Genomic DNA, 15,000 nt, shown 5'->3' on the forward strand with positions numbered 1-15,000 from the left:
TTCAGCGAATAGATTATAATATATTTGCCAATCCCATTGCAACCTTCTACTATACCAATCCCAATGGGAATGTATTATTAAATATCTCATGTTACTTGGTAGTTTCAAAACGAAGAAGTCCAAATCCGAAGCATATCGTATAAAAATAATCGTTCGTTTGAGTTGTAACTAGGTTCACGAAGCAGCTTTATATGCCCTATGAAATTGTAAAAAAATAAGTTCCACGAATCATCATAAATTTTGTATATTTGTGGAGCTTAACATCTTACCTTTCTCATTCAAAAGCACTTTTGCCGTACAAATCGCGTTAAACATCTCTAACATTGAACACAAACAAATATAGTTAAGCAGAATAACCTAAATTTTGACAATTTTTGGACATTTAAAGGGGCCTTTTCACAGATTTTGGCATTTTTTAACTTATTCATTAAATGCTTAATCTCGATAAATGTAAACATTGGATCGTAAAAGCTCCAGTAAAAAATCAAGAATAAAATTAAAAAAAGGAAAAGAACATTGCCCGGACCAGGTTTCGAACCAGTGACCCCTGGAGTCCTGCCAGAGTCCTGAAGTAAAAACGCTTTATCCTACTGAGCTATTCCGCCATGTACACTTACTGTACGTATTTTATACCTTATATAAGCAATCTTCGTAGTTTCACAAAATTTAACGACAAAAACAGAACTCTCCAAATTATTCAATCGTTTCGCGTTGCAACGCTTTATAATTTTTAGGTTTTAAAATCGTCAAAAGATGCATATAATGGCTATATTAGACCATGGTAAATGTTCAGTATTACTGTTTCCTCACAAATATCATAACTAAAACGAAAATTTGCGAATCTGAAACAACTTTTTTCAATTTTGTCAATTTACCAAAGCGTGAAAAGATCCCTTTAATGACATAATAGAATATAAAGGCAAGTTTCCTTCACTTTTATATTTTAAGTTTGGATTCATATTTCGGAGATAGATGCAAACAAAAAGTTTCTTTGTGTGGGAAACATGCCTTCATATTTAATTTTGATGTTTTGTGTATTTTAATATTGCGCTTTAAGTTACAGTGTAACTCAATTTCTTTGTTGTTATGCACATTAAAACACAAAGTAAATTATATGTGTTTTGTTGTCAATTCATAATGTAGTTATATTTAGAACACGTTTTCAATGCACAATGTAATGTTTCTATAAATTAATGGGAAGAAAACTATTTTTATGTAAATTAACGAATTTTGTTAACTACTGTTAGTAAGGAAATCAACTCTCACGTTTGTTTACATCGCTCCATGACAACATGTAGTCAACACTCAGATTGATAATTTTAAAGGATCACTAGCATTCTCGTAAGTTTTAACCTTTATTTTACTTTCATTAATTTCAGGTTACCATTTTAAATGTTTTATTATCGTAAAAATTGTTTTCCGTCTGTTGAAATAGTCAATAAATTGTTGGCAAATCCACTCGGAGTATTCTGGTGTATTGCGACTGCAGACGACTCGAGCAATATTGTTGTGAAACCTGTTGATTTCTATCGCAATGTTATATATAGTTGTATAGAATCGATTGAAACAATGTTTAAACTTTTGAAAACGTGCAAGCTTGGAGAAATTACGATATAAACAATTAAAACCATTTAAAAAGACGAATGATACTTGCAGTGAACGTCATATTGCTCAATATATATATAAATCATTATCGTCAGTAAGTTGCAGTTGCATGCATAGGCGCTCGATGTCAATGTTTTTTTTTTGTTGTTTTTTTAGTTACCCGATGTTTATTAAAATGCATACACATGCTAAATCAATAAAAACCTTCCGACAAAACGTCTTCTTAAAAAAAAGATAGTTCGACTTTGTACATAGATATTGACAAGGTAAATCACTCGCCATTTTCTCAAGCAACGGAAGTGCATCATTATGCATAATTAAATCGCTGTCACCCCGCTTGCTTATTGCAATGCGCGCGCTACGCTCTGATGATCTTATAAAGCAGAGGATATTCCTTCGTCATGAACGGTATACAATTACACGTGCACGTATCAATAGTTCATGATTACCACAGTACAGTGCATACATGAAGTGTGTCAAGATTGCATTCTGTTGCATACATTATCACTGAAATGTATGTTGCCAATTAACGTATTTGGAAAACAATTTCTACACATCGATTCTAATTGTTTTAAATATGAAAAACAACAGATTCACAATCACCACCAATTGGACCATTTTTGAAAATGACTTACTTAATTGTCTGGGCATAAGTAGTTTATTTATATGCCGTTCACAAGTCAATTTCCTCAAACATAGAGAAAATAACACTAATCTTAAAAGTTAATAAACAACACTTTTCATCACACATTTTTTCCTCTTACGATACGGAATCAACCATTCAAAAAAGCATGTCATAATGATATGTCCGTTATCAGATTTTACAAACGGCGTGGTGTGGCCAAGACTAATACATGTATTGTTTTGGCACCGTTTTCGTTTTAGTATCTGCTGCTGTTTAATCGATGGTCTATAAGCTTCCTTTCACCCGCCCGTCTGTATGCATGTCCGTCCTTCTTTCCGTTCGTCCACAACACGTAAATGACGGATCGGGATATTACTGAGTATTCACCAATTAATCAAACCACAAACTACCAAAAAATGGAGAATATAAATTAATTTTTAAGAAATTTAATTTTTATAATGTTTATGTCACCCAAAAAAACGTCAATTGGTTTCTATATTTACCACAAAAATGAAATTTAAAAAAGTTCTAACAAATAACTTTCTGCGAAACTGCTCAAATACTTTCATCTACGTATTGTTATCATAAAACAAAAATAAAAATAGGGGGTCACCGCACCTTTAACACATATTTTGTTGTTTAACTATCCCTACCGTCTATGTCAAATTTCATAAAATCTAGCAATTTGGCTAAACCCAAGTACCGGTACATTGATTGCTAAAAATATGCATAAACCTTAGACATTGTTTATAATCTTAACTGGGATCTCAACAGTTTACCAAAAACTAACAATAATAATACAATATTAAGTCACAAACATGTGACAATACGGTATCAAACTCGATCTTAATCATCAATAACTTACAGGGACTTGTTTACAGGTTTCGGCATGCTTTGAAGTTAGTGGTAAATGCTTTGAATTGATAAATGTAAACAACAGATCTAAAGAGCTCCAGTATAAAACAAGAATTAAATTAAAGAAAAGAAGTTAAAAAAAGTTAGCCGAACCTGGCATCGAACCACTGACCTTTGTATTATGAACCCACTCTGTGATTTGGGATGATTCTGATAACAAAAATATTGGGTTGTGATAATAGCTAATCGGTGTTGCTATAAATATATCCTCGGTTAAATAAACTGCCGCAACACCCCTTAAGAAGCGATGAAATTATGAGACAAAAACTTGCCACAAATGCATCATGATTAATTAGATCCAAAGTTTTAATTTAAAAATGCAAGCTTCCCTTGTTATAAATTGTACCATTATATTGTTTAAATCGGATATATATCATGGTAGGCAAAAATAACAACGAATATCCTATACATTTTGCATGTAGGAGGATAAAAGTGATAACAATTGAAGATGCAATTTGTTAGTTAAAACTTGAGATGTAGTGTTAGCATATAATGTCTTGAATATAAAACCGTCACGGGTTTTCAACGGTATGCAACACATATTAATGTATAAATAAATGTGTTTTATCATATGATGCAATTCATATTAAGCAAAATTAAACCATAACATTCATCGATAAATTGTTGTATTGATCTTATGGCAATGCTTTAAAAAATCACATCATAGTAATAAAGAACATTCTTAGCGTATGCTCATTGAGGAAGACAACAGAAAATTGCCTCCATAAAGGCCTCCAAATCTTCGCCACGCCCACCACATAAATCCTCTCCTCACTCCTCTGCCGAACTGGTCGGGGCGATTCCCGTTCAGATTAGTTTTAAAACAATCATCACTGCGATACCACCAACCGCCACCAACATCGCATGCACAACACGCCTGCATCATATTGTCATAATCTGCGTCGAAAGTTGAAAACGACATACCACTGTGATAACCTAAACCGTCTCTTGCGTCACCAGAGTATCCGGACAGATGGAGCTTATACTTCTCAGACTCAGATGAAATACTGAAATTGGAATACAGCGCATATTGCTCTCCTATATTGATATCAATCCTGAGCTCTCTCGGTTTGTCCTTAGTCAGCTTGAAGATATGCTCATTGCCCAACCAGAATTCCCCACTCAAGTTGCCAAAGCCAGTTTTGTAATCAACCCAAGTGCGGTTGAAATTCACCGACATGTCTGCTCTCCTCTGTATTACTATCCATCCCTTATTTGTTGATTCTTTATTACAATATACCCTGATTCCGTTCGGGTGAGATCTGGGGTAAATTTTATGTTCGCCATTTTTTTCTACACTGTCACACGAATCAGTTAAGTTGTTCAAGTTCTTTAATATTTCATTTGACATATTGAGATTGACAATGTCTGATGTCATTCGAGATATATCCTGAATTGCATTCAAAAAACGATTTGTAAATGACTCATTTACACGCATTAACCCGTCGTTGAAGTAAGAACGAGTGTGATTTATCTCTTTATGACAGACGGAATAGCTGTTGTGAACCAGCTTCTGTGTAGCGCTCAAATTCGCGTGTGCTTCAAGTTTCATGGTGTCTATTTCTGAACGTAATCTTCTGTCCGCGCTATCTAATCTGGCATTAACATTTTCCAACGTTTCGCGGACATTTCCGATTTCAAAATCATAATTTTTTCTAAGTTCATCGAATTTCTGTTGAAGAATTATGTTCACGAAGTTTTCTCTGCTAAACGTATTGTCTATTGCTTCATTTTTTATTGTGTCTATTTCTAAACGTAATGCTATATCCGTACTGTTTATTTCAGAAACACTATTATTAAACATTTCGCGAAGATTATCGATTTCAAAATCATGTTCTTTCTTCATCTCGTCGAATTTCTTTTTAAGAATTATATTCTCAGATTTCTCACTTTTAAACGCATTGATAAGATTTCTATATTGACCAGCAATAGCATCACAATCACATGATCCGTGCTGCGCAATGGTAATTGGTCCTTTGTCATTGCTAACAACATGTCTAGAAGATTCCGATAACCAGTTAGACACCGTAGAAATATCCCCTCTTCTTAATTGCCTTTCGTCATCCAGATCCTTTCGCAAATTACGCAATTCGGTAAAAAGCGTAGAAATGTCCTCTCTAAATATATCACTTTCTTCTTTAAGAGTCTTTCGAATCAAGAATAAATCGTCTTCAAACCTTTCGAATCGTTTAAGTAGTCGTGATGTCGATGCTTCACTTAACAATTGTGAAGAAACAGTTTGAAGTAAAACTAAATAAAGCATGTATAACATTTTGTTTCTAAAACCCATAACTATACGTCTATATTCCATACGTTTAGGACGCAGTAGTGATAAGGAAAAAGGGAAAAGCTAACACACATTCGAAACATACGGCTTAAATATATATCAGACACTGGGATACCTGCCAAACAGTTACCATGGAAACCGAATCGCGTAGCTCTTACGTTGATCGTTATACCTGTATTACCCAATCTGTTATGTAGCAACATTGAACTGCAAGATACTGGTTTCGAGAAATTTGTTATTCAAAAAGAGTGTATTTCAGTTACTGCGATACATATGTTCTGCTAGATAGATAAGTATACTACTAAACACGTTTCACGTTTAAAATAGTGCTTTGATAGAAAGTTGACTACTACCTATGTACTTCTACCTTAAAAGATCAATTGCATGTCTAAATATTGAAACACTGTAAGTGTTAAATATACCGAACTGATTAAAGGCATAATAATACAGAACATTATTTACGTGCAGGAAGACAGTTATTCGATAAACACAATTTAATTCCTAAATTATAGCAAAACAAACGTTACAAAGGAATTTGCATTTGTATTATACCTCACTATTGTTTTCGTTTGTTAAATCCCATACACCCATCCCTAAATAAGGTTAATATGCCATGATGTTGGAACGTAAAATAACGCAATCGGTCTTCACTTTATATTTTTACACGGTACGCTAAAACGTAAATATCAACACAGAAGAAAATTTACCGCTAAACAAAACAGTTAAGCCGACAGTAAATTAACTCCAATGCAAAAATTGAATTTTTTTTTTCAATGACAGTCGTGTTCCAAAATTCTATGTTAACAAAACCCGTGATAGAAATAAATTAAAACCTCATTGCGTTATTTATTACCACTAAAGCACAATAGTTTAGTTTAAATATATTTAGTCAAGCTCGAATGCATCTGCAGGCTTATAGTTATTGCGACGCTTTCAAGTCAGTTTCCTGGGTATAACTAGTACTTGATGTTTTGGAGAGATCTAAAGAACGCCTCCACAGTTGAGATTGAGCCCATGACCTCCCGTTCGCTAGGCGGGCATCATATTATTTACACCATGCCGCCCTAAGTAATAGAAGGGATACGACGCTAAAAGTATTTGTCTGAAATGTTCATATACAACATGCATTTACGCGCTAAACACATTTCTGTCTTCAAAACCTATCTTTCAAAACGCGGAATGCATACAAATGAAGCGTGTCAGAAATGGAATATTTATAATAATGAAATGCAAGTTCCTCAAGTGTTTTGTGTTGAAAAACGACAAAACGTAAATGTCAAATTTGAGAGTTAAAATATCTCAATGTACCTGAGTCACAATACACGTATTTACATTGCTTTAAATTCAGCGGCATCAACATTACCATATAAATATTTGAGAACTTTGTATAAGATAACTTAAACCTGGTCCTTATGAAAATGCCATTAAAACCCGTAGCCGGTTTGAAATTTAAATTAAAAATAGCGTGGGTTATCGAAGAAACCTGTACGTATTCATGCATGAAACTGCTACAATTCGACCTACACCGACATAGTACGGTCTAACGTTAGTGCCAAGTATGTGTACGTACTTTCGATATGTGAATAACAAAGCTCAAAACACGATAGTATCATAAGAAGAGGCGAAATCAAGATGAATCGCGAATTATATCAAACAATAAATCAATAAATATACCAAGTAATTCAATATCACAATCGATAGCTCAGTCACTACAAATAACAATACAGCAACCAGTCAAGTAACATATGTATAAATCCAATTTTGTAACACTAACAACGTTCATAAATCTTCCAATAATCTTCAAGGGGTTCTAGAGCAGCGTTGTCGAACAATCACAATTAAAACCGACAAAATCCTAAGCTACTTCTTCTCATTTTCAGATAACTTAAAAACAAGTGGTCCCAGTTATATGCAGACAGTAAAACGCATGCGATATTAATATAAATGAGCGGGAGCGCAGACGGCGTTGAAAGTCCATTGGCAAGATACCGAGAAGTTTCTGCTGAAGTAAATTTTAAAGAAGTGGTTGACTGAATGAAAATCTAAAAGGCTATCAAAAAGAAAAAAAAAATGTTTTATAATAAGTACACATACATGAAACTAGAAGTGGTAAAATATTGCAAAACATCCTATATCAGTCCGAAAATCAGAAATATTTATCAAGGGAGCTTGGTATTTTGCGAGCGAGTAATTGCCCGGATGTAAATGTTATTTCTGATTGGAAAGATGCTTATTTATGCTCTTGTTTTAATTAACGTTTGCATTACATCTGTACTATTTTCAAGACTGAACGACCTTTTCATTCGGAAGCTACGATCAAAGTGATATCATTGTTTTTCTTGTTTTGTAACTATTCATTATACTGTTACGATCGCTTCATTTTCATTTAATCAGAAAGGAACAATTCGTTGTTTTGTTGTTGTTGTGTTGTTGTTGTTGTTGATATATTGACTGACTTTGTTACATATGCACAATATTTCATGCACGCTATATTTTTGAGCCCATGTTCTGCAGTTTTTTAATCCTTTTTAAAATTATTCAAATAATTTCAAATAATATGCAAAATAATTTGCAGATAAATATGAAAATACTGTAATTTGATCCCCTCTCTTTCCGCCCAAAATCGCAAGGTAAATGTTTGCCGTCACAAAGTTTAACGATATTTCAGCCCTAAAAAAAACTCGACAGTCATATGCAAGAAACAAGACAATGTTTGTATCCGTTAGAAATATTTGGAGAAACGTACCCTATTTATAAATACATTGAAACGTATGTTATCTCCAAATCATATGCGACGAGATTCACTTTGTAAAAACACGTCACGGAGTATGTAAAAAATAGCAAAACATTAGCAAAACATGTTAGGATCATATTTAGTAGAACTTATTGGAAAGATGGCATATATGAAACACGTTTTACTAAGATAATTTAATCAAAATTTCGTTCCCATCCACGTTTTAAGGGCATTGTTTACAGAGTTTGGCATCTTTTCAAATGTCATTGCTTACAAATATGTAATGATTGTTTTCATAGATGTATTTAATAATCTGTATAGTTAGAAAAAAAAGTTGAAAAAAAAACTTGAAGTCGCCGGTATTCGAACCCGAAATGTCTTGATCTGTAAGCGGATTCGCTACAACTGCGCCACGCAAACGTTTATATTTCAAAGCGAAACATAATATCTATAACACAGGGGGTAATCACGTTTTAGTCAAGATGGCAACGTCCATGTCGAGACAGTTATGTTTCGCCGTTTTATATCCTTCATAGCTTATGCTTAATTTTAAATCACGCTCAACTTCAGCCGAATCAGATAAAAGGTGATTGGCGTTTATTTCTTATTAAAAAACGCTTTATATCTCGACTTTACTCCCCGCAAACTGTCTCTGTGATAATTTGCAGTAATTAGGGCATCCCGCGAAGAAATTTGCAGCGAGTGAAGTCGAGATATACTGATATGGCTGGAAAGCGAGCGGCATTTTAAAAATTAATTCAAGTAATAAAGGGTATTAAACGACGAACAATACCTGCCTCGGCATGGACGTCGCCATCTTGACTATCACGTGATTACCCAATCTGTATAGTAAACGTCATAAGCTTTTGCCAATAAAATTGTTTTACGAACGATATTTCTTTTATTTTCTAAGAACGTTTTTTCACTAAAAATTGTCTTGAAATAATTCACTAAAAGGTTCAACGGTTAGGATGATGCCCGACCGTGTCTTTAATGTACTGTATTTAAATTACGATAATGGTAAAACTGTAATTATGTGTTAAACAATCTGCGGTAAACGCTTACTTCATTGGCCGACGTCAATCAAAAAATAATAGTCGCCAGTAAACCCCGTCCTCATTAGCATTCTCGGAACAGTTTGGCGACTAGAAAGTAACCTGCGAATTTCTCGTGACGTATCTTTTTAAGCACACATGACTGTAATGCGGCTTGTCAAATTTACCTCGGCTGCCCGGGTATTTTCCAACGAACTAATTTTGATACAAAAAGATCAGTGCACGGTGGCAAATGGCACCTTAATGCGCACTGGTAGACAATCTAACGAAAATTCATGTCTAATTGCCCATAAAAGAACAAGGTTACTCTGCAAAGGGAGTGCTGCAAATTAAAGAAGATCTTCTGCCTGCTCCTCGCGCGCCGCGCTGCTTTTGGATGGCCTCTCTAGACGCCACAAGCTGTCGACCCGATCCCCAGAACGGTTTCCCCAGCACGTTGAGCGTACTGGGTACTGCCGTCATTCGACACTTCCATTATCTTCATAGGGCAACCCCTTCGAAATTCTGGCCTGTATATCTGCCCCAGGTCCGCCAAGCCCGTCCTCTACGCTGCCACCTCCGCTGTCCCCGTCTCCCTTCCGGCGATGTAGTGAATCAATTATCTAACTACGGACAATTACCATTCCGCTTAACGATCCTTCCAAGTTCTGGGAGTCAGCGAAGTCAGGAGGATATGACGTCCGAGTCGAGGGATAACGGTACTCGCTTGATTAACCGAGCCGCCCGAGGAAGTTCCCATATCCGACCCTCCTCAGGCGATGTAGTGGATGTAGTGGAACCACTATACTCCTACGGACAATTACCATTCCGCTTGGCGATTCTTCGGAGTCTTCGAGAAAATCCTCTGTGTGTGACTTCCCCCCCCCCCCCCCCCGATCAAGACGTGCATGCTCCAGATGCTGACGGAGCTCTCGTAAAATTATGAATAATACATCATTTATAGAGTTACCTTTATGTTTTTGACAATCGCCATTTTCTTTTACATTTTCAACTTAAATCGCGAGCTGGCAGATTCAATTTCCATTTGCGATCGGAAACGCTAATATATATTACCGTGACTTTAAAATAAAAATAGAAAAATACGCTTTAAATAATTTGATAAAACAGAAATAATTAAATTGTTGTCGTTGCTTTGGTTGTCGCATATTCACCGCAGATATGTGTGTTATTAATTGCACGTGTATTTAAACCACACGTAAATGTTTGTCAAAAAAAAATTATAATACGGGAGATCACATCATTTATGTCCTCACTTTGCTTATTATGAGTTTATTTTTTATAATTGATATATATGATATTCAAATATTTAATTAGAATTGAGTTTTCTGTCGACACATTCAAATCATACTTTTCTAGCCGCGTCATGTCAAAATAGGTCTTATGGAGCGTTAGCTAGCGTAGCTAAAGCACTGTCTGCGCTGTTGCGCAAGGTTTCCAAGTCTCATTATGTATCTCATGACCTACTGCGAGATGCGCAGGATGGACCATAGCTACGCTAGCCGCATATGGCATAAGACCCATTTTCGCATGACACGGTTCTATAATATTATCTTTTTTTCTTTAAATGGCTCATGCAAGCACAATACTTTTCGATACGAAATTGAAGTAAAACTTGGTTATTTATAGCGAACTGGCGAATTTCGGTAGCATTTCAGTCTTTTAAAAACGACTTCCATACCGACTTAAGAGTACGGCAAACATAAGATAATGAATCGATTTTATTCTAATCATGACATTATATTTTTCGGTAGTTTTTGTTTCTTATCTTGAACGCTATACTGTGTTATCAACGTTTTTCGATAGTCCATTGCAAACAAGCAAAATACAAGTAGCGTCGTGAACTTAACAATGAATTGTATTTCGATTATGTAAAAATAAGAACGAATGATCGTATCTAATTGTTTCGTATTTCTCCTTTTAACGTGTGGCTAATATTGTTTTCATAGGCCGTGTCTGATAAAAGATCGTACCAAACATTAAAGTTATCAAACCTCGGAAAGACATGTCAGACACATTGTCTGATTATGTTGAAAAGCTGTTAGTCATTTTGTCAATCTGTCATGCATGCAATTTCCTGTGATATTTTTTCTAGTTTTGTTTCAGACATTGTTTTAACGATTACCAAATATATGTAAGACATTTTAATTTGTGTCAGATTAGCCTGAATGTATGACGGCATCTCGGATTCCGAAGTTACAACAATTAGTAGGAGTAATAGAAAGTTCCTGCCGGAAGTGAGAATAAAGAAAATATATTACTTAATTACTTGAGTGACGGACAAATCAAAGTTCCTGAGTTAGGAGTCCTTTTCCTTAATGCATGTGCAGAATATAAAACATATATATATATATATATATATATATATATATATATATATATATATATATATATATATATATATATATATATATATATATATATATATATATATATATATATATATATATATGTATATATATGTTTTTTATATTTTCAGACGCTTTGTATAATATTTTAAATAGGCCTTTCCAAAAACGAGATATAAAACGATGCATTTAATAATGAACATACAATTATGTCTGACTAGATCTTTTAACACGATCATTTTCGTTTGAAAATGGCCCTGAATATTGCAAATAAAACAAGTTAGTAAAAATTGAGGGAAAGGCCTTCATTAAACATGATGACTTTTTTTCGGTTAACAAAATTACTTGAGCCTTTACTTAACAAAAATCTGATGAAAAATTTAAGTTTAGTTTATTTTTTGTCCACAAATTATATATTTTTCTAAAAAAACACGGCTATGTATAAGATTCGAGGGGAATAACTACAATTAACTGAAATAAATTGTCATAGTTGTAATAACATAGAGATTTAGTTTCTCCATGAAGATAAAACACTTGAGTCATAGTGATATCTGTCGTACGATATGTTGATAGACTTTGAAATAATGCATACGACTACGTATCATTCATTGATCCTACCAGCGCATGCCATCACAATGTCATTCCAAGAATTATCTTTGGTATCACAGATCATAGTGATTGAATACCAATTTGTTCCGTATCAATGGATTCCCTCAGTGACGGATGACAGCGAAATTATTCATGACTTCGTGAACGGATAGCATCGGAGAATTTCTTAGACACTCGAAACATGCACTGCTCTTGAAGGCTCAAGACGACGTTTCTCGGACAATATAATATAAAGAAGTGAAACTCCAGCTGCTGGAGCAATATAGAATTCTCATTATATACAGTTAGTTTGTCCTTTATTTAAGGCAAGTGACCAATTGCCAAAACAGTTCAAAACAACACAATACAAAAAAACATAAACACATATAAGAATAAAGCTGGGGTCACCGCCTTGGAACGGTCAATGCAAAGCATTGGGGGTTTAAACCGGTTTTAGAGCGCTCAACCTCACACTTGGCCCAGCAATATTCATGATTCATTTAAGTGTAAATAAAATTTAACCTCATAGCATTGCAACTCGAATTAAACAATAATAAAAGGAAATTAAAACGCATTCAATTTAATTACCATTTAATTACTCAATGGTAGGAAAGAGACCAGAGCAACAGAGTTACAACTTTTTGAGGAACAGTATCATTTATATTTTAGGTTGATTTGTCCGTTACTTTTCATACATTCAATCATAGTTATATTAAGAAATAACTTCCTTATTAAAATAGAAGAGATCAGGAGTATGGTACAAACGGGTTAACAAAAAAGGCAAACCTCGTATCCAGTTTTTTTTAATATGTTCATAAACAATTTCGTTTGTGTGTGAATTAATTAAGTAAATACTTGTTTCATACCCTATTAAATGCTTAAGGTATTGATACTCATGCTATTGTAATGGCATTTACGATTGTGCATGCATATGCAAAACGACATTTACTAAGCATTTAAAGTCAAGTTTTTCCGAGCATCAACTGAACGCTCTTTGCTAGAAACTTTGATTAGTTATCGTCTGCTCATTGTGGTGCGAATGAAAGCATTAATTAAATTCTCGAAAATTACTACGATGAACATGTTTTATCTAAAATTTCAATAAAGATGTTTCTGGTGAAAACACATATGGCGTTTAAAGGAATTTATTCATAGATTTTCGTGTGTTTTCTAAATTATCATAAAATCTTCTGGGGAACACAAACTAGCATTCTGACTTGGACTACTGGGAATGTTAATGGGCGAGTCAGATTTTGGGTTTACCGTAGACTGACAGGCGGTAGTATTTCCCCACAAAACATGCGACATTTTTTAGAATTGGTCCGATTTCCGTATTTTTTTTACCCAAATTTATTCTTTACAACCACAGTAACGTTGAAAGTGAAACCAGTCCACATTTATTTACCTCAGACCATCGATATCGATTCTCAACCAATTTACAATAATTAATGCGTACACATGGTTATCACTTGTTGTATACATACCTGAATATTCTGAATAATTCAGCACTTCAATATTTAAAAGCTAATTCTGATCGAAAATGACCGTAAATGTGTCTTAAGAAATGCATAGACACAAGCGGTCGCCATTTTGTTTGAAGTGTCAAGATCGCAAAATTGCATTATGGAACACTAGATACGATGACGTTCTATGCGGAATTCCATTGACACGCTAAAACACGGTGGCCAATTATTTAAAACACGGTACCTACCGAAAAAACATTTTTCTTTTTCGATTATTTAGGTCGGAAATTTGGAAAAAAATTTCCGCGGACCAAAAAAAATCGTTAGGGTCGGGGCAAAAATAGGGTCGGTCGGGTTCCCTGAACCAATACTATTTTTTTTTGGCCTAACTGTGTCATCCGCATATAAAAGGATGAGAAGTTTTAAAAAGTATAAAAGCTGGCCGTTTTCATCAAATTTGGGCATTTTTGTGCCTTGTACAGTTCTATACATTCCCTTGTATTTAACATGTCAGTAATTATATAATTGTATAAATTGTAATTATCGAAGTGTGGTTGTTAATATCAGATAGTTATAATCGATATATACTAGTAACTACTTCGTACTTCAGTTCGTATACTCTAACGTGCAGTTTGCCAGATTGCTACCAAAACACAAACATGTGAATTTACTAGGTGTATTAGCGTTCTTCTGTTGTTCGAAGCACTTGCATGGAGAGCAGGTATGTGATAGCTAAGTTTATTTATATGAAATGAGGTACCGTAGAAAGAATGATTTGGTTAACACTAAGACACGTGTAGTATTCTCAGAGGGACGTGTTCATGTTTTGCCACAGATGCAAATACACAGTCATATTTATAAACAACATTGCATTTTATTTACAATCAAAATAACCGTCCCGACCTAGAAGTGTGTTTTAAATGTACGAGCGATAATGAATAATCATAAAAAAATCGTTCACATATGAACGCGTTTCAACGATAAATTAGTAGAAAAAAAACGTGCGTCAGCGACGTAGCATTTTAAATATGTTCCGGATGCCTGTGTGTTGTAGTGGTTGCAGTTTTTTGCTTATAGAGGTCCCAAGTTCGATTTTATGATAATTTAAAAAATACACCAAAATCTATGAATAAATTCCTTTAAACGCCATACGTGTTTTCCCCAGAAACATCTTTATTGAAATTTCAGATAAAACATGTTCATCGTAGTAATTTTCGAGAATTTAATTAATGCTTTCATTCGCACCACAATGAGCAGATGAGAAATAATCATACTTTGTCTATGGAGAAACTGGACTTACCCCATTATAACTAGACATACAAGAAAAGACCGCAACATTCTGGGCAAAACTGATAGCTAATAATACCATAGAACAAGAAAAAC

General features: G+C 34.4%; 1 protein-coding gene across 1 annotated transcript; it reads right to left on the reverse strand.

Moving 5' to 3' along the window:
- Nucleotides 1-2,660: 2,660 nt before the first annotated feature.
- Nucleotides 2,661-5,473, reverse strand: LOC127838590 (angiopoietin-1-like). Its single transcript, XM_052366418.1, has one exon. The coding sequence runs from the start codon at nucleotides 5,454-5,456 to the stop codon at nucleotides 3,828-3,830; it is 1,629 nt and encodes a 542-aa protein (XP_052222378.1). The 5' UTR covers nucleotides 5,457-5,473; the 3' UTR covers nucleotides 2,661-3,827.
- Between the last annotated feature and the right edge of the window lie 9,527 nt (nucleotides 5,474-15,000).

The sequence above is a fragment of the Dreissena polymorpha genome, chromosome 7, assembly GCF_020536995.1.
Source record: "Dreissena polymorpha isolate Duluth1 chromosome 7, UMN_Dpol_1.0, whole genome shotgun sequence".
NCBI classification, from domain to species: domain Eukaryota; kingdom Metazoa; phylum Mollusca; class Bivalvia; order Myida; family Dreissenidae; genus Dreissena; species Dreissena polymorpha.

Bases quoted from the DNA above. Each gene is read 5' to 3' on its own strand.
- LOC127838590 (XM_052366418.1), bottom strand. From the start codon at position 5,456: ATGGAATATAGACGTATAGTTATGGGTTTTAGAAACAAAATGTTATAC.